Here is an 18740-nt window from a genome sequence, read left to right as displayed (position 1 = left end):
ACAACTTTAATTAATCGGAATTACCACTTGGAGCAGGGAAGGTTCTTTATTTGTGACAAAAAAGGATTCACTAAATGCTGGGACTGGTGGGGGCAGCCCAGGCCTTGGCACTCTGCTCATCTGCCCAGAGGGACGAAGGACACTTGGAACAACCTTCCCTAATCCTGCATTTGTTAGGACATGGAGATGCTTTAAAACAATAATGTATTTACAGATACATTTCCCCAAAGTTACAGTAAGGTAAGGCCAGTGCCAGCTGAAGTGCTGGACATCAGGAACTTGGTACCAGGGGATTTAAAGCCAAAGACAGAAGGAATTTGGCCCTGAGTGATGTTTAATGTGACCCATACAGTGAGGGCTTGGAAAGGCTGCTGAGCTCTGAGGGCCATGTTGGTCTGCTGGCTTTAAGTCCTGTTGCTCTGTGAACAGAACTAGAAATGGAGTTCCAGCTTATTGCTGCAGTTTTCCTCATTTAAAAGGATTGGTGAGACCAATCCAGCCACAAGTTTTGACTCCTAAAATTCCCAAGTACTGTATGTGTGTAATTTCCACAGGCACTGCTGCTTCCATCCCTGATTCCCAGTTTTCCAGGCCATGTCTGCTGCACCAGGAAGCTTCTTTATTCAGGACCACTCAGCAAGACAACTGAGGCTGTTTTACTGTTTGAAAACAATGTACACAGAGCAAAACTCCAAGAGCTGTACCCCTGGTTCTCAGCCACCAGCCAAAGACCAAAAAATTCTGCCCAAAATTCCCTGTGGCTGCTCAGAAGGACACTGAGGTCCCAGTGCACCCCTGGGTTTGGAGGCAGTGGGAGTGGCTGTACTGGCTGAGCTGGAGTGAGGGACAGTGACCCAGAAATGAAGGAGGCTCTGCTGGGATTCAGAGGGTTTATTTGCTCTGCAGGCAGCCACGAGACAGGAGAGAGAAGAATAAATAAGTTAAAGCAGAGTGTGGCAGTTTAACAACCCCAAGATGGAGATGCTTGGCCATGTAACCAGAGTGCTTTGTACCTGATCCCTGTTCAGGCCAGGACTCACCTAAGTCAAGTATTTCCCCCTTTGGCCAAAAAGGTTCCCAAACACACCCTTGACAACCCAACAATAATAAAACGTAGAAAAAAAACCTCTTGTAATGTCATAGAGTCACATCCAGTTGTTCTGAGATTGTCAGTCTGTTCCAAAATACTTCTGTCCAAAGTGTGTTGGTGCAACAGGATGCACTTCTGTAGTTAGAATGGTGATTTCTGGGAATTCCTGGATGATGGATTTGGCACCTTTGAAGAGAAAGCAAAGGCAATAGTGACTACAAGGCTTCAGCACGTGCCAGATCAGCATCAGCAGCACTCTGAAGGTGAGTCAGGCTCTGTGCTCTTGTCTCCACTTCCTGCCTTAGCTAATGTCTGTGAGGAAAACTCCCTGACTGCTTTTTTGGGGGTTTCTTCTTTGGATTTTCTTTTCCTTTATGGTACATGTGCACTCCCCACCTAATCACCAAGGTGGTTACAGGCTGCCAGGAATAACTCCCTGCAGTCCAGGGCAGTGTTTTGGCAGTGATTTTTGTGCTTCCCAGATGTCCCTGGTTTAGATCCCCTTTTCCCAGGTAAGATCTCTACCCTGCAGACAGGACTGTTCTGTGGCTCTGTTCACCTCCCACTGCTGACAGAACTGGTGTCCTTTTGGTGCTGGACTTCCCATCCCATCCCATCCCATGGGTTACTGCCATTGCTCTGGGAGCCAGGGAAGCACGTTGTGGACCTGGCAGTGCTGCAAAATCCTGCTTTTAGGAATCCTTTCCCATTGGGTGTGCCAGGCTGTTCCCTTCTGCTGCCCCACTCACTGCCCACCCCACTGTTGTACAATTCAGCTCTGCCCCCTGTGTGACACGTGGGGCTGATGCCACCTCCCCAGGACACTCCTGTGCCCCCACAGCCCTGACTCACCATGGGGTGTGGAGAACAGGCTGAGCAGGATGATGACACTGGGCTGGACCCCGTGTTCCACCAGCACCTTGACAGCCTCGATGACAGTGTTACCAGTGCCTGGAGGGGACAGAGGGACACACCTCGTGAGTTAACCAGAAGATGTTGGACTCCCAATGAAGGAACTTAGATTTGAAGAGTTACCTCATCACAACAAACTCCTTACCAGACTACGGGGTTTTTTGTTACTATTAACTGGGTTTAATTTTAAAGTAATTTGATTCTCAGATTATAATACTAATCCATATATGTTTTTTAATAATGTAAGAAAAATACTGTTTGAATCTTTTCTCATGGCAAAATTTTAAAAAAATCCATTTATATCGAGTCTTAATCTTCAGCCTTTCTCCCAAACACTGCCATGGCCAAAGGATTTGCTTTGCATTCCCACTGGTGCAGCTGACTAATGTGTGTCCTGGTACAGCCTGAGAATTCCCTGCTCTGTCACCCAAACCAAGCAGAAAACCTCACCCAAGCCCCTGAAATTTGGGGGGTTTCCTTTCATTCAGGCCCTGCCCCATCAGAGGAGTCTGACTGTCCATAAAGGGGGCAGAACTCACTCAGAATTGGGTACATCAGCAGGACTTTCCTCCTGTAGATGTCTGGAGGGAACTTGGCGTAGTACACCTTGGCTCGCTGGGTCTCCTCGTCGCTCTGGATCAGGATCTTCCCGATGCGGATGGAGCGGCAGCAGTCCCGGAGCCCTTGCTCCATGGCCTCTCCTGCAGGGAGAGCAGAGCCCAGCAGCACAGGGAAACAGGTGAGAAACAGCCCCACTGCAGCCACAGGGACAGTCCCACCACCCTGAAACTGCCCCACTGCAGCCACAGGGACAGGGACAGTCCCTCCTCTGTGCTGGTGAACAGTTCTAAAGGGAGATTGTTTTTCCTCAGTTCTAAAAGCACTTGAAGTTCTTTTCCTTTTTTCTCTGCTGAGACAGAAAATCAAATCTCCTCAGTGTTCCTGAGTCCCTGGCTGTTGGTGTTCCTGAGCTGTTGGTGTTCCTGAATTCCTGGCTGTTGGTGTTCCTGAGCTGTTGATGTTCCTGAATCCCTGGCTGTTGGTGTTCCTGAGCTGTTGGTGTTCCTGAATCCCTGGTTGTTGGTGTTCCTGAGCTGTTGGTGCTCCCCCCAGCAGTGCTGAGCTCTCAGAGGGCAGAGCTGGCAGTGGCAGAACCAGCGTGTGGGGTTTGGGAACATCCATGAGCTCTGCCCGGAGCCCCCCCGGTGCAGAGTGTGGGGCAGGAGCTGTGGGCTGATGGATTTGACAGCACAGGTCCCAAGGTTTGCACAGCCCTGGGAAATCACTCTGCCACCACAGAGCGTGGCTGGAGTGGGACCTGGCTCTGGGCAGCAGTGGGAACCAGGGCAGGGCAGTTGGCCCCTCACAGGGAGGAGAAGAGGCAGAGGAAATCCCCTGCAGCCATTTGTTGCCTAAAAAGTTAATGGAAGATACTCCTGGACATTTGTGAGCAAGGATATCTAAGAAAGAATAACAACTGGCAGGTTTGGGTAAACCTTTGCTGTAGAGAAATATTGTTGCACATTTCTGCAAGGAAGTTCTTCCAGGTTTCCAGAGTGTTTAATTCACACTCCTGCAGCACCAGCAGTACCTACCACTCCTCATGATGCTGACCCCGCAGTTTCCCTTTTCGAATCGGACTCCTTCGTACTTGTGTCCTGTGAGGAAAGAAACCAGGGCTCAGTGGCAGTTCCCTCCTGCCCCCTCTGGGGACACTGTGTGATGTGACCTCGAGATCCTGTGAGTACCCAGGGGACAACACCAAGCCCGTGGGTCTGCACGGGTGGCACAAACCACTCTGCACCCCAGAGCCTGCAGCCCTCCAGCAAGCAATGGGAACAGGGCCAGAACCCCACTGGTAAAGGACTTTTTATCATTGAAAGTCTGGTCAAGGATCCTGTCAGGGCTGTGTTTACAGCAGGGATCCTGTCAGGGGTGTGTTTGAAAGCTCAGGGATTTGAAATAAAGGACACCATGCCAAAGGAAGGTGAGCAGTGCATCCCCCAGGAGCCAGGTAAATGCAGTCCAGTGCTGCAGGTGACAGTGAGAACTGAGATAGATCCTACAGTGCCAATTGATCACTGAAACTAAAGAGGGGCAATGGTGTGCACATGAGACTTCCCACTCAAAACACCTGTAGAGCTTCCACGTGATGCCACCTGCAGGAGACCTGCCAGTCAAACACAGAGGAGAGATGGTCACTGATCTGTCACTGGGTGATGGGAGCAGAGCTGACAGCAGCTGCAGAGGTAAAGGAGCTGCTGTTTCACTTACAAAGGAGCACAGGTGGCCCTGGTGCTGCCCAAGCTCTGTTGAGTTTCACAGTCCAAAGCAAAGACATAGCCATGATTTACTGCAGAGGGCAGAGGGTGGGAATGTCACCCTGCAGAAGTGCAAATGGAATTCTGAGGGGAACAGAACTCACCTGGTGCACATCTTACAGGTGTGCTGTGGGTCACACCATGCACTCAGTTCCCACTGACTCGTGATGCTCTCAGCAGCTGCCTTATGCACACAACTTCTGGATCTTTACAGCTCATGGGAGCAAACCACAATTACTGCCATGGTTTGCTCTAGTGCCAACACAGCCACTTCTCATTTCCTGCTCCTCATCAGTCCCAGCTGGCCCCAGCTGCAGGGACAGATTTAGGCTGGCAAGGCAAAACTGCTTGTGCCAAGTACTTTTCCTTTAATGGGCAGGTGAAACGTCCTCAGTTTTAATTCAAGGTTGTGGTGTGGGCAAGAAAACTCATCTTGCACCTACACTGGTACATTTTCATGACAGTTCTGCAAGACCAATTTAAAACTTATTGAATTGCTGGATGGAATGGAATGGATTCCATGATCCTGTGAGTCCCCTCCACCTCGAGATATTACATGATTCTTGTAACAGTTCTGTATTTTTTTATATTAGTTCCACTTCCTGTCCTGCCCAGGAGAGGAGTCATTTCCCATTTACCTGTTGGAGTGGTCACGGTACATTCTGTGTAGGGCAGTTGATTCAGTCCCTCTTCAACCACCAGTCTGATCTGTGGAACCAAAGAGAAGGGATTTGTTATCTATGGAGATAAGATACTCCATGTCAGCAGTTTTTACAAGCACTTAGATGAACACCTAACAGCCCAAAGGGTCTAGAAGGCTCTTTTTAATAGTAGTGATTGAATTTAGAGACCTTTCTGGGGTGATCAAATGAAAGCATTGCAAAACCAGTTTGGGGGAAAGGGGCGTTCATAAGCAATTATAAAACTGACTTAATTTATATCTGACAGGCACAGACATCACAGACAAGCTTTTCTCAACAGATGAATGAGGCACCAATGTAGCTTCATTTGCTGACAGGAAATACTAATGAGGGAAAGGGACAATTCCCCCTCTCAGTTCTCCCCCAGTCGAGCTCTGAGGTCTATTTTCACATCTGTATTTCCAGGACTAACCTGCAGTGGGGCTGCCAGAACAGCCACTTTTACATTGCTGCAGCAATGCAAGCACACCAGTGAGTGCTCAAAGACAAGTCAGCAGATCTAGAAATCTCTTTCTCACCTCCTTCTGGCACCTGCCAGCTGTGGGTACCGTGGGATGCTCTGCCAAGCACCCCTACTGCAGGATGGCTCAGGTGGAGCTGCAGCTCACGAGCCACACACCCCTCCAGTGGCCACAAACCTCCCAGCCCTGTCCTGGGCCTGCCCTGCAGCTGCACCCCAGGCAAAGCTCCCAAAATATCTGCATCATCAATGCCCCCCAAACATGCTCTGGGTATTAAAAATGTGCACTTTCTCTCTGTTCAGGAGCCAAAGATCTGTAGGCCAGAACTGCTCCAGGAGAGCTCCAGCTGAGTCAGAGATGAGGTTGGTTATTCCAGAGTCACTCCAGGATGGCAGAAGTGAGGGGATTGCTCCTGGGCTGGAGCAGGTGCACTGCTCCCCTCAGGCACTTCCCATCCCACAAACAGGGTAGGGCAGGCTGGAAGGTTTCTCCTGGTTTTCCATTCTGCCCCAGTACCTGGCACACAGGCAGCCTCTGCTAGGAATGAGGGATGCTCCCTTTAAGTTTATAATCCCTCTTTGAAGATTTTTTTTAGTCATTTTCGTACAACTTTTTCCTAGAGTCAGGTTTGTGGCCCTACTCGGAAGTGGTGTCCAGTTTCTGGGACATCTCTACCCAATTTTATTTTATTTTTTAAAGTCAATTCACACAAAAAATCCCCAACTCATGAGCCAGATTTGGAAGAAACACTTCTTTTCATACTCCTGTTTTGCTGACAGGGTTAGCATCACTCTACATCCTCTGCCAAAAGTTCAGAGTAAAGCAGTGAAAGGTCTTACAGTCAAATAATCTCCTTGATCTTCCTACAAGTATCAGTGTTTTACAGAGGGGGCTGGAAGGATTCTTCTGTAAACTTGTCAGTGTTGATAAAACACTTTCTTTTTGTACTGTGCTTCCTGCCACCTCCATGCTCAGGGATTAATTTCCATCTCTTTTCTCTCTAGCCCCAAGAACCAGCAGCCCTGTTCCTCTCCCAGAGAGGTGGCTGCCATTGCTTGGAAGCTAAAACAGGTATTATTTATGGCCTCACATGAAACAGGAAAGCAAAACTTAGATCCCAAGGTAAAAGAGTTTGACCGGAAATTAAAACCATTAATTAAAGTTATCAATAAGAAAAATAAAGTCTATTTTTAATTGGGAAACAAAAACGAAGCTGAAAGGGATGTTCATTCCTGGCAGGCCAACTTAAACTGTCAAGGCTTCCAGAGTTATGCTGAAGGTTTGGATTAAGCATTTAATGCTGATATACAGAATTATCTGTCAATGTGCTCATTTATACAGGTTGACATTTAGGATTTACCCCAGAGCCTTTGCAGTAAACAAAGGGAAATACTGTTTGCTCTGAACCTTCACTAGTACAAAACCTGCTAGAGCTGTCAGCAAAAACAAGAGTTAATGGGGGGTCCAAGGAGCTTTAGCCAACTACCACACAAACATTTTAAGGATATGAAAATGTTAGTGAAATCCACCTTTTCCCAGCCAATTAAGCCCGTGAATGAATGAAGTCTCCTTACCACAAATACCAGGGAGGAAATCAGGTTTGACCAGTTCCTCAGATTCCAGGAACAGAGAAATCTGGATACAGGCAACTAAAGCAAGCAAGTGACAGTGTTCTCATTTAAAGGGGGCTAAAATTAACTAATTAAGGAATCAGTCAGGGTGTAGTGGGAGGTGGTGCTGCTCCAACCACACCAAGCTGGGAAAACAGGAGCCCTTTCAGAGCCACCCTAAAAGGTATCTGTGATCTCAGCAGTTGCTGTTCCAACCCTCCTGCCTGCCTGCAACTTGGAAAAAGATGAAGCCTTTAAAGGTCCAGAAACTGGACTGTAAATAAATTCTGGAGTGACCATTACCACGTTCCCCCATCGGTGGGCAGACAGCAGGCTGACTTTTTTATGTGCCAGCCATGCATCACCTCATTTCCAAAATCATAGCAATTCCTAGGGGATCCTCTAACCCGTTCTGTGTTGCTTTTCTTGGAAGCTGAAAGGGAGGCAGGACAGCAGGGCTGTCAGCCATGCTTTCTGTCTGTACAGCTCCTTGCAGCTCAGCATTTCAAACCCCTTTGGAACTATCACCCCCTGAAAGAGGCAGGTGGGCAGAAAGATGAAGGGACCTGCTCAGTGTTACACAGGGAGCTGCTGGTAGGGCTGAGAAACTACTTCATTCCTCAGCCTCAGGCCTCCAGTCACACCCCAAAATCTGCTTTCTGCTGCAAATGACTGGTTGTTTCCCATGGCAGAGGCTTGCTTCCTTCCCAAACACCAGATGGATTGTCCTCGTCCTCCTAACTTCAACCTCCCATCTTTCAGACACTCCCTGACAACCTCCAGCACCTGTTAACTGCTTTTGCTCACAAGTATCTTTGAACATTTCCTTTGTAGCATCCCCTTACACGTGGAGCAAAGAAATCCATCAGCTTTAGAACCCCTCCTTAAGACCTCTCCTTGTGGTGACCTTATGAGACACTGCCACTGACAGCTCTCTACAGTCTCACACACCTTTCTTCTCTTCATGTTTTGAGTCTTGCCATTAAGCTCTGTTTGCTCCCTGGGTGGAAAATACAGCAAGTCATAACTCTTGAGTTAGCACCTTGTTAAGTTTAGTAGAGACCATGTCCCAGGTGAAGCTGTGACTGTTCTTTGCCACACCTAGGAATAACATCCAGAAAGTGAGACTCCTACATATTGTGCTGTGTAAAATTCTTCCTAAAAAAAAAAAAAGGAAAATAGAGCAGCAGGTTCCTCAGCAAACAGCTGCAGGACCAGCACACAGAGGTATTTCTGTGGAGAGCAGCTCCCCAGCTGTGCTGCCCAGCCACAGAAGATGCTGCTACAAGGGCCTGAATCACTGCAGTTTCTAGCAATGATGGGGGAAAAAGAATTAAAAAATCACTGTGCTCTTCAGGACATCCACACAAAGTGAGAAGGTACCTGGGAGAGGTCCTTCACACTAATCCCTCACAATAAACTACTGGAATGCAGGAAACATTCTCAAGAAGGAGAATGCAGAGGGGAAAGTGGAAAGCCACAAAGATAAAAAGCACTTCAGTCACAATCCTGGGTTGTGTTCATACCTAAGCCCTGAACAAGCCTGGATAAGGCCTGGATTAAGACTGGGCTTGTCACAGGGAATCAGCCTGCTGTGGTAAATGGTGCTGGGAACTGAATGGTCTTTGGACTCTCTGTTAATGAGAGTGGATTTGGAAAAAGCAAACACCCTCATGTGTCCAAGGAAGTGTATGTGTGGCAGCAAGTGATTTTCTTCAAGCATGTAATTTCAAGGAGAAAAAGGCTGCATTCCCAACAGTCTTTGTTCTGACTTACTAAAAACCTCCAACTGCTTTGTCCCTGACAGTAACTACCATATGGCTAAAAACAAATTCTCCATGTGGATGCACCCTGAGCTACTAATCTAATGCACAACAAGCGCCAGGAGGCACTTCTGCAGGCAAGCAATTGTTAACATCTAGGCTGTAAGAAATTGTACTGCTCTGTTCACAACATCAAAAGTGCTGTTTGGAAGTAAAACTCAATTATCTCTTGCCTCTGTGCATCTGTTTATAAACAGGAGTCTCTTATTACCACTGCTCCCTGTCCTCACGTAGCTGTGCCTGATAATAACGTGGTTTCTGGAATCCACTGAGAAGAAACAAAGAACAGAAGTCCCTCTACAGAAAGTTGCTGTCAAATAGCAATTTCCTTTGGTTAGAAAAGTTGCTCTCACACCATCGTTACTCCATCCTGAAAGACCTTTTTAATGGAAGAGTTACAAAGTGCAATGCCAAGAAGAAGAAATTCTTCACCTACCAGACGATCAGCAGAAAATACGAAGTCTCCTCTACTGGATTTCCTGAAAAAAGTAATAATTTATTTTTTAAAATTGGGGAATAACTTTAAGAACACTGATTAAATATAACATTAATTCAAGGACAATATATCCTAAGGCAGTTCAGAGAAAAATCTCCTATTGTATACAAAATTTATCCCAGAGGTTCTGCATCATAGGTCTCCTGCTTGGTGGCAGGCACTGGGATGCAGTGAGCAAAACCTGGGCTTTGGCTCCTACTGCTGCTCTGTCCCAGTGGCAATTAAAGCATGAACACACAGGGATGATGCTCTGTAGGTTTTCCATTGTACTGCTGTTCCAGCTCAGTTCCAGAACACCTCCCAAGCTCAGAGGGGCACCAACATGGTGCATTCCCTGCAGCTCTGAGCAAGGGAACTTTGCTCCACATATTCTTCAATTTAGAAATCATGGGACAATGACAGTGCAGATCCCCAGCCCTGAGACTGACAACACACCTGATAAGCAGGAGACACATCCTATCTTACCTGGAACTCATTCAGAGTGTGAATAGATCAGTGGACCTGAGATTAAAGTGAGCAGGGATTAAGAAGCATTCCCATTAAAACACCTCTCTGCCTCTGATTAGCCTGGGCACAACCTTTTACTTGTGACTGTGTGGCTTTTGGCCCCCTCAGCAGGCAGAATGAAAGGTTACAAGTCTGAAATGTAAAAGCATATTTTAACACCTTGCTTCCCAGAACAAGACCAACTCTCACTCCATGAGAGCAGGACATGTTTCCAATCAAGGAGCTCAAGATTACTGGACACTCACCTTCAAAACCCTCAGACACAGCACCCACGTGGCAGACAGGGCCTTTTAAACGAACTGTTGTATTAATCACAGCGGGAAAGCCCCTCTCTCATTGTCCAACTGCGATAAAGAGAGTTCTGCATTTAACCCCCAAGGTTCTGGGACACCTCACATTAACATGAGGGAAAGGCAAGAGGTTTGTCTGCTCATTGCCTGGGAATTTGTCACTGAAAAAAAGGAGGTTTAAAAACAGTGTCAGCCTAATCTATTTTCTTTGCTTGTACTAATAACACACTACTAAAAACACTGATTGCTTTTATTTTTTTTCCTTCTTTCTGGTAAAAACAGGATGTTCCTAACTGTCTGCCACTTTGACACTAATCAGGCAATACTCAAAAAGATGCCCAAAACTGTGGAAAACAACCCCAAACCCCTCCAATTATAAAACTACTTGTATTAAGATTTTTTTATAGGATTCATATTTCCATCTATGGTGTGTAGGTAATCTTTTAAAAAGCAGTGTAGCAAAGTGGCACATCTGGGTTCTTCCAAGCTATTGCATTTCAGAAAATCTACCCCAATCTCTAAAATGGGTGGCAAGGCAAACCCAACTATGTCAAGTCTACAGTAAAGTGACACATATTTCGGGTGGACACTCTGAGTTATTAATACAGATTATTACAGGTTTTACACTAACTACTCAGTCCTTGCAAAGACACAGCTGGTTTTATGCCCAGTTCACTGAACACCCTTATCATGCCTGGTTTCTGAGAGGGGAAAGACAACAGAAAACCACATTGCATAAAAATGAGAAGAACAGTTATACTGAAAATGAAAAACCTCGTGTACACGGGCAGCTGCAGAGCTGCGACCACATTACATCCCACCGGCAGAAAAACAAAGCTTTCTGTGAAAACACTGTAACTGTTCCCCTGAGACACCAGACAGAAGCATAGAAAGTAACGACCCCTGGCAGACTAGAAAGTGTTTCAGCTTCTTGATCGAGTAACAAGACAACACCCAATAAGATGAGGCATTAAAACCCGACTGGAAGCAGGCAGATAACAAGGGGAACGTTGTGGTAACAATGTAGTTATTTCAGTTTGTTTCTGAAGGCCTGGGAGCAAGGCTGATGTACAGTTATATCCTTCAGTGACTAATTTTTCCAGTGCCTGGGCTGGGGGGGGGGGGATGTGAAAGGGATCCCACCCTCCCTGCCTGCAGCAGTCAGCTCCGCTCATCCCAGGTGAATTGCACGCTCCTGAATCATTCTGCTCTGTGCAGCCAGCACTGTGTGTCCCACTGCTTTGCCATCTGCATTTCTATGGTATCAGGATCCCCAGGGAGTGAGAAGCCTTAGTAGAGCACAACAGAATGATCTCACCTAACAGACACAAGAACCTTTCAATATCTGGATTTAAATCATGTCTATTGTTAAATTAGGAGTTAAAATGACACTATCAACCCAAACTAATGAGTTTGCTTCCACATAAAACACATTGCTGAACAACTCATTTCAGCTTCCAGATCCCTGGTTCTCACCTGTAAGGCCAGAAATCACTTTGAGGTAATTCCCTCCTCGGGAAGAGGCTGTGTTTGTTCCAGAACGTTCAATACTTAAATGCATCAGTTCACATCTCATTAGGGCACTGGAGGTTCATATCCAGCACACAGTGAAAAATCTGCCCCTGTTAAGCATTCACTGGATGGAAAAGTGACAAGCCTGAGGAAAAAAGAGCAAACCCAGGCAAGCTGAGGTGATCTACCCATCTCCCCAGCTCCAGCTCACGGACCAAGTTCTTGTTCATTTTAAGGGAGCAAAAGAAATGCATGGTCATTGTAGTCTTCCAGGCTAAATCAGGGACCCAGCTGTCTCTGAACCCCACAGGACATGCTGACCAGCCAAATGAAGGTGGGTTTTTCTTTAGCTGGCAATTCACAACCAGGGCACTTCTGAGGAAGAGTTTCTGTCAGTATTTGGTTTAAATGCTGCAGTGGCTACAGAGTTTTCTTAAGGCAGATTGCACCTGCCCAGGGAAAGGTTAATAAACAGTGCCCAAAAAACCCTCTCCCCTTCACAGCTGAGCATGTTCCAGCATCTTCCTGAATGCCAGGGACTAAAATAAGCCAGTCTGAGGTCTCTTATTTAATGAGATGCAGCAGAATTTCTGGGACAGAACACAAAAATAATGGTTCCCTCTTGTCCTTACCTACAAAGTCTACACCTGCCTTTCTGAGCAGGCTGCTGTCCAGTTTTCCTCACTGGTTGGGAAGGGAGCTTGGAAGTGACAGTTACATATTCCCACTGCCAGGGCAGAATAAAGTACAGTCTGTGATTGCTGCAGCTGCTCTGAGTAATTCATTATTTACAACTCTTATTCTAGACTTCCTCTTACCAAAGTCTTGTGCAATGAAGCTGATGCAACCCTAAAAAAAATGTCTTCCAAGTTAAAATTGCAGCTGCTGGTTTCCAGATAAGAAACCTATTAAATGGATTTGCAACAGTTCAAAATCTGCTTACAGTAAAATAATAATACCTAGGTACAGTAACTACATTGCCAGTATTTGCCCAGATATCAAAACTATGTGCTATTTCCTTTTCACTAACCTCAGAACCTTTTGCAGGCCATCACCAAGCCTAGTTTGGATTTCCTCTCTGTCTTTCTCTGCTTAGCTCACTATCAGCTTCCCTCTCTGCTCTGCAGAGAAGCTGCCAGGCAGCCGTTCTCACCTGCAGAGATCTGTGTGGTCTTGCCACAAGTGCCATCCTTACACAAAGACTACCTCTGGGTGCTCCTGCCTGCCAGGAGATTATACTTTTCCACAATACTTTGAAAATTAAGGGGAAAAAACTGCCAAAAAAACAACCAAACAAAAAACAACCAAACAAAAACAGACAAAAAACCCCAAACCACAACTAGTTTAAGGTAACAAAGCTCAGGTAAGCTAATAAAATTAATGGAGATATTGTTTTTGAGAGAGTGTGGCATTAAAAACTGTATTGCTGTTAGCTACAAAGTAAGCCTCGAGAAGCAGAAAATGCCAAAACGTAGACTATGCAGATGGACAGATACAAAGCACAGGGACAAACAGTGTCTGTGCAGTGAGTTAGTTATTGCAGATGTCACAAAGACGATGCGCTGCAGGAAGAGGTTTTGTTCAGAATCTGATCACTCTATTGATAAACTTGATTTCACACCTCTTTGCTGCTGGTTCTTGCATCAGAGGTGGTAAATTATGCTTTTAATAGATGGATGCTACTTATGTTTGTCATGTGTTGCATACTAAATTTAATACCTTACAATATCATTCCAAGCGCTGAACAATCAAAGCTACAGACGTGCCATGTGTTCACCACCCGAGATGCTCTGTGGAACACCGTGCTCACATCTCCCTACAGCCAGAGCCCGGGGACGGCTCCCTGCCCCATCCTGCGGGCAGGATACACGATATCCGGACAGCGGGAACGAGCCCAGCTCCTGCCGGGCCCGCCGGAGGGACCATAAGGTACAGCCTCCTTCCTCCAGGGCTTTACGGTCCTTTGTACCGCCCGCTCCGTGGAACGATGATGTGGCACGCGAGCTCCGAGCCGCCCACGCCGCGGAGGTGAGCAAAAACCTCGCATCGGGGAGGGCAAAGATCTGTGAGGGGGTTCGAGAGCCTCCGAGCCGCTGTCCCAGTGCCCGGCGGCTCCGGGGCGGAGTGGGCAGGGACCCCCGGGAGCGCCGCCCGCCCTCTGCCCTGCCCAGCCCTGCCCTCGGGCCCCGCGTCACCAGACATGGCCGCGCCGCCGGCCCGGCAATCCGCCCGGCACGGCAGCGTCCCGCCGGCCCCGGGATCGGCCCCGGCCCCAGCCCCGGGACGGGCCCTCGGGATCGGCCCCCGGCCCCGGCGGGGACAGCGCGGCCGCGCCGGGACCCCACGGGCAGCGCATCCCTGCTGCGGCCGCGCCGAGCAGAGCCGGCACCGGGGTACGGCCGAGAGCGGCTCGGCGGGGCTGCGGCTCCCTGGGGAGGGAGCGAGGCAGGGATGGATTGAGTGGGACCGGCGGCGATCCCCCGCAGCCTCCCCGGCTCCTCCCCAGCCCGCGCTGCCCCGCAGCCGCGATCCCCGCCCGCCCCGCGGCGCTCACTTGTCCCTGATGATGGTCTGCAGCTCCCGCAGCTGGTCGTTCATGGGCAGCAGCTTCAGCTGCGGCCCGATGGCCGGCGCGCCGCCCTCCCCCGCGGGGACCGGCGGCGCCGCCACCACCCCGTTGCTGCTGCTGCTGCTGCTGCTGCTGTCCGGGCTGGGGCAGCCGCTGTCCTCGCTGGGCTCCGCGAAGCGGATCAGCCGGGAGCCGCCGCCCGCCGTGGCCGTGGCCGCCGGCGGCGGCTCCTCCTGCGGCCGCGGGCCGAGGCGCTGGTTCTGGCAGGGCATCGCCTCCATGCGCCGGGGCCGCGCCCCCGTGCGCGCCGCCGGGGCGGGGGGAGCGCGCCCGCCGCCCGCGCTCCATTGGCGGCCGCAGCCGCCGCTCAGAGCGGGGGCGGGACCGGCCCCAGCCCCGGCCCCTCCGGCCCCGGCCCCGGCCCCTCCGGCCCCGGCCCTGCCCGCACCTCCCGCTCCGCTGCCCCTCGGCTTCCCCCGGGCACGGGACCCCCGGAGCCCCCTGGGAGCGCAGCGCCCCCGAGTCCTGCTGCGGGGGTTTATCCCGCCTAATTTGATTCTGTTTGGGGGACCTTTACAGTTACGGGAAACTGTAATAGGTGCAGGGTCAGAGACGAGGTAGGATTCGAGGAAGTCCAAAAACGTAATTGTGGTTTGTTTGTTTGTTTTTTTGTTTTTCCTGAATACAGCTGCCCAGGTGTCGCTACAGCCAGTGATGTCTGCAGGGACAGCCAGGACAGCTCCGCCCCTCAGCGCAGCTCCTGGCACGGATACGCGTCCACGTTTCCACCGTGCCAAGCTCTTGGGAAAGGTGCTACACGGAACATGCTGCGTGTGGATAAAAGAACCCTGAATTGTGGTATCTCAGATCTGACACAGCTCTAATGTCTCAACAAACATGTATTGTCAAACCTCATAACACCATCCCGGGACAATCTAGTCACTGTTGAACAGGGAGGGAGGAGCAGGCTCCACATACCTGGACGCTGTGTCAGGGACAGCAGCTCTTCAAAACTCACAATGAGACCCTAAAACTGAAGATGGAAAACATGCATTTAATCGTTCAGTTCATGCTCTCTTTAGTACAGTCCCTAATTTTTTTGTCTAATGCGATTTTGAAGTTCTGAAGAAGCACCAACTGCATAAGAAATATATACTCCTTTCATGAAATGCAAAGAGGAGTGTTTCGTGTTCTGATGGAATATTGACATTCTGCCATTCATCTAACTGAAAAAAACACGTCAGCAGACTGCTGGAGAGAAGTGATTAATTTTGAGAAAGGGATTAAAAGTGCTAAATGCTGGCACCTTAGTTTCCAGAGAGCTAAGGGGGAACTATGCCCCATGCTGTAAACATTTAAGAGGGATAAATTCTTAATGATGACAGAAGGAAGAAATTCTGAAAGTAGGGAGGATCCAATTAAATACAGAGAAGCTAAATATAAATACCAGCAAATAATTGTGACTTACAGCTAACAGTAGAGTACCAACCCCAGGATCTGCACCCTTATTTGCTCTATCTCTAAGTGCAAAAGACAATCCTCAAGACACCATACAGAGAAAGTTGAAAAGAGCAATATGCCCAGGCAGTTCAGGAAGCAACATGAGAGAAAACAACCCACTCACAATGCCTGGTTTCCTGTAATATGGATGAAATATGTAGGAGGTATTCTTCCAGCCGCTTTGAATGCATCAAATGTTGACAGCTAAGAATTTCTACTTCAAAGATAATTATTTCCATGATCAGTAAAAGTTCATGGGCATTTTTAAAGTATGGAGATATTGCCAGAGAACAGCGGCTGTATTTGGAGCTGGAAAGATTAACCAAGAGCCCAACTTAACTCAAGCAGAATTTATCCCTCTGTGACACCTCTAATGTCAGTGGTGTGAGCCCTGATAAACCCTAATGTGTATTGAAAAAGCACCAGATCTCTTCGGTAAACAACAAGCCTGGACTGTCTTTCCGTGAAATGTGTCTGCTTTTGAACATTGTTCGAGGTTTCAAACTAAGAAATTTGCAGTAATTTTCCAAGCATTCCGAGAGACACACACACAAACACAAGAAAAGGAAAAGGATATCACTTCTCTGCCAGAAGCTAATCTAAAGTTTGAACTTCCTGGAGTTTTGGACTCCAAAAGGGCTCAGGAAAGTTCCTCACAGGAGAAATGCAGCCCCTCCACTAGACACTCGACTGAGAGCAAAAAAGCAACAAGAGTGACTAAACCCCACAAGACTCACAGGAGATGAAAAAGGAACCAGATTTCACAACTTACTGTCCAATACTTAATGAAATACTTGAAGACTGTTGCAGCAATATACAAGCAATACAACAAAGAATAGGCTAAGAACAGTAGAAAGAATTTGTAGTTAGAAAATCCAATGCAGTTATTCACCCTAGAGGACAAAAGCAAAGTTGAAATCAGGATTTGTGCAGCACACGGGTTGTAACACAAAGAGCACGACCAGTTTTGGGGGGCTATTAAACCTCTGGCTCCCACAACACAACTTGTCAATAAGCAGCTCCCCTTAGTGGCCAAAATGGAACAGAACTCAAGGCTCTGCTTTTCACCCCAAGGCTTCTTGCTGGGCCAGGGCCAAGCTCAGTTCATGTTTCAGGGTTGGTACCACGGGGAAGTGTCCCAGAGGCAGCAGCTCATTCCTCATGGCTGGGTCTTGTCTGCCAAGGCAGCGGCATCTGGGAGTTCTGTGCTCCTTGGGCCACGTGCAAACCTCAGGAGCCACAGGAACATCCAGCCCAGCTCACCCAAAGTTGGGGCTGATTCTCCATGCACAGGACAACTCTAAAAAGGATCCAGGGGATGCAGGAAAACAGAGGGGGTGTTTGTCTCAGAGCTCAGGTTTGCAAAATCCTCTCCAATTTTGATTACCAGGGAGGTTCAGGTGGGGAAATGTTTGTGTTGTTTCTGATTTCTGAAATCTTCCTTTTTTTTTTTTTTAAAAAAAAAAAAAGGAGGAGTTTAATAAATTTAGTGGCAGCAATTCTCAAGAAGTGTAAAGCTCAATTCATCCGTGCAGCTTTGTGCACTGATGGTCTCTGACCAGGCATCAGTTCAGAAACAATCCACATGCAAATGTTACTCTTGAAAGCACCCCCAAGTGCAGCTGAAATGATGACAGACCCCAAAATAAAGGCTAAGGTTAAGGCCCTTTCAAATCTGAAGAATACTCAAAGATTAAATTAGCAGTTGCGGTTTAAATGATATCAATATCACAGCTTTTTCACATATAGTTTATAGAACAAACACGAATCAATTTTCAAAGTGTAATTATCTTATATATTTCCCAACATAACGAGATGGATGGTGTAAAATGAGAGAGGCATACAGAAATATGTTGCAGAAATTTATATAAACAACCTTTCTGCTCAGAAAGATGATTTAAAACAAAAAAAAAAAGAAAGGGAAGGAGAAAAGAAAGACAGGGACTCACCCTCTCACCTCCCCTTCCTTCCCAGCTCCTGATGTGCAATTCAAAACCAACCTGTGCTGTGGGCAATAACGCTGAGCCTGCAAACAGGGAGTCGTTCTGACTGAGGCTGAAGCAATTCCTGAAGAAGAAACAAAGCTGGAATCGTCATCTGTCACAGGCTGAATTTCTCCTTTCCTCCCTGGCACACCTGGCAAGCCCTAAAGCTTTGTCAAAAACCCATCCCAACCCCCCAAAGCAGCTGCTCAGGGTGACCCCCCTGCCTGCAGACAGACCCCCCAGCACTGCTGGCTGTTTGCAGCCCCTTCCCCAAGCACTGTCCCAGAGGAGCTGGAGGAACAGCTGCTGCTGCTGCTCAGTCCACACCTTCCTTGGCGCTCATGTTCCAGACACACTCACTGCAAGCTCGAGGCTGTCTCTGACCTCGCTGGACAAGGCAAATTCCCAACGTGCCTGCCAGAGCTCTGGGGGACAGAAGGTGAGAAGGGTCCCTGAGTAGACACCAGGCCTCTCTGTTCCTTGACAGGCTCCTTGCTCCACCAAACACCCAAAAACACCCAACCCTGCCTTGCAACCCCTTCACAAGGTTGAAACCCCACCCCATTGTTCAGCTCAGACAGTTCCAGCAGGTTCACAGCCCCTGAGGCTCCCCTGGCCCCACACAACATTAAACTGCTGCTGAGGGGCTCTGATCCCCCCAGGTTGGTCCCCCCCTCTTCCTCCCAACATTTCAACTTCAAATTGCAAACCTCTCTCTACGCTGGGCACTTCTCTTACCACAGTTCCGTGGCCAAACCCCTCACTCTTGGCGGCTCCTGAGCAGCAGGAACAAAAAGCTCCCACTTGTGCCTGGGCCAGGGCGAGCGCTCTGCAGACAGAAGGCTCTGTGTGCTCTCCTTCCCTTGGCAGGAATAACAACCTCGGCCACTTCAGGGGAGCTGACTGGATTAGCAGGGGAGAAAGGAAAAAAAATCAAAAAACCAGAAAGGGAAAAAGAAAAGC

The 18740-nt window shown here is 48.3% G+C and overlaps 1 protein-coding gene and 1 long non-coding RNA gene across 2 annotated transcripts; both read right to left on the bottom strand.

Annotated features, from left to right (window-relative positions):
- Window positions 1-876: 876 nt before the first annotated feature.
- Window positions 877-14585, bottom strand: UPRT (uracil phosphoribosyltransferase homolog). Its single transcript, XM_050310287.1, has 7 exons — window positions 14278-14585; window positions 9355-9397; window positions 4962-5031; window positions 3598-3660; window positions 2542-2703; window positions 1943-2041; window positions 877-1276 (listed from the first exon to the last, which is right to left on the bottom strand). Exons 1-7 carry the CDS (start codon window positions 14571-14573, stop codon window positions 1170-1172), a joined length of 840 nt encoding a protein of 279 aa, XP_050166244.1. The 5' UTR covers window positions 14574-14585; the 3' UTR covers window positions 877-1169.
- Window positions 14586-15022: 437 nt separating this feature from the next.
- On the bottom strand, window positions 15023-17817 carry LOC126637535 (uncharacterized). Its single transcript, XR_007628347.1, has 3 exons — window positions 17793-17817; window positions 15271-15325; window positions 15023-15119 (listed from the first exon to the last, which is right to left on the bottom strand). It is a non-coding gene; the product is annotated as an uncharacterized LOC126637535 (long non-coding RNA).
- Between the last annotated feature and the right edge of the window lie 923 nt (window positions 17818-18740).

The sequence above is a fragment of the Myiozetetes cayanensis genome, unplaced genomic scaffold, assembly GCF_022539395.1.
Source record: "Myiozetetes cayanensis isolate MyiCay16 unplaced genomic scaffold, myiCay2020 scf15, whole genome shotgun sequence".
Taxonomy (NCBI): Eukaryota; Metazoa; Chordata; class Aves; order Passeriformes; family Tyrannidae; genus Myiozetetes; species Myiozetetes cayanensis.
Note: the sequence above shows the minus strand (reverse complement) of the source record. Positions and strands in the feature narration are given on the sequence as shown.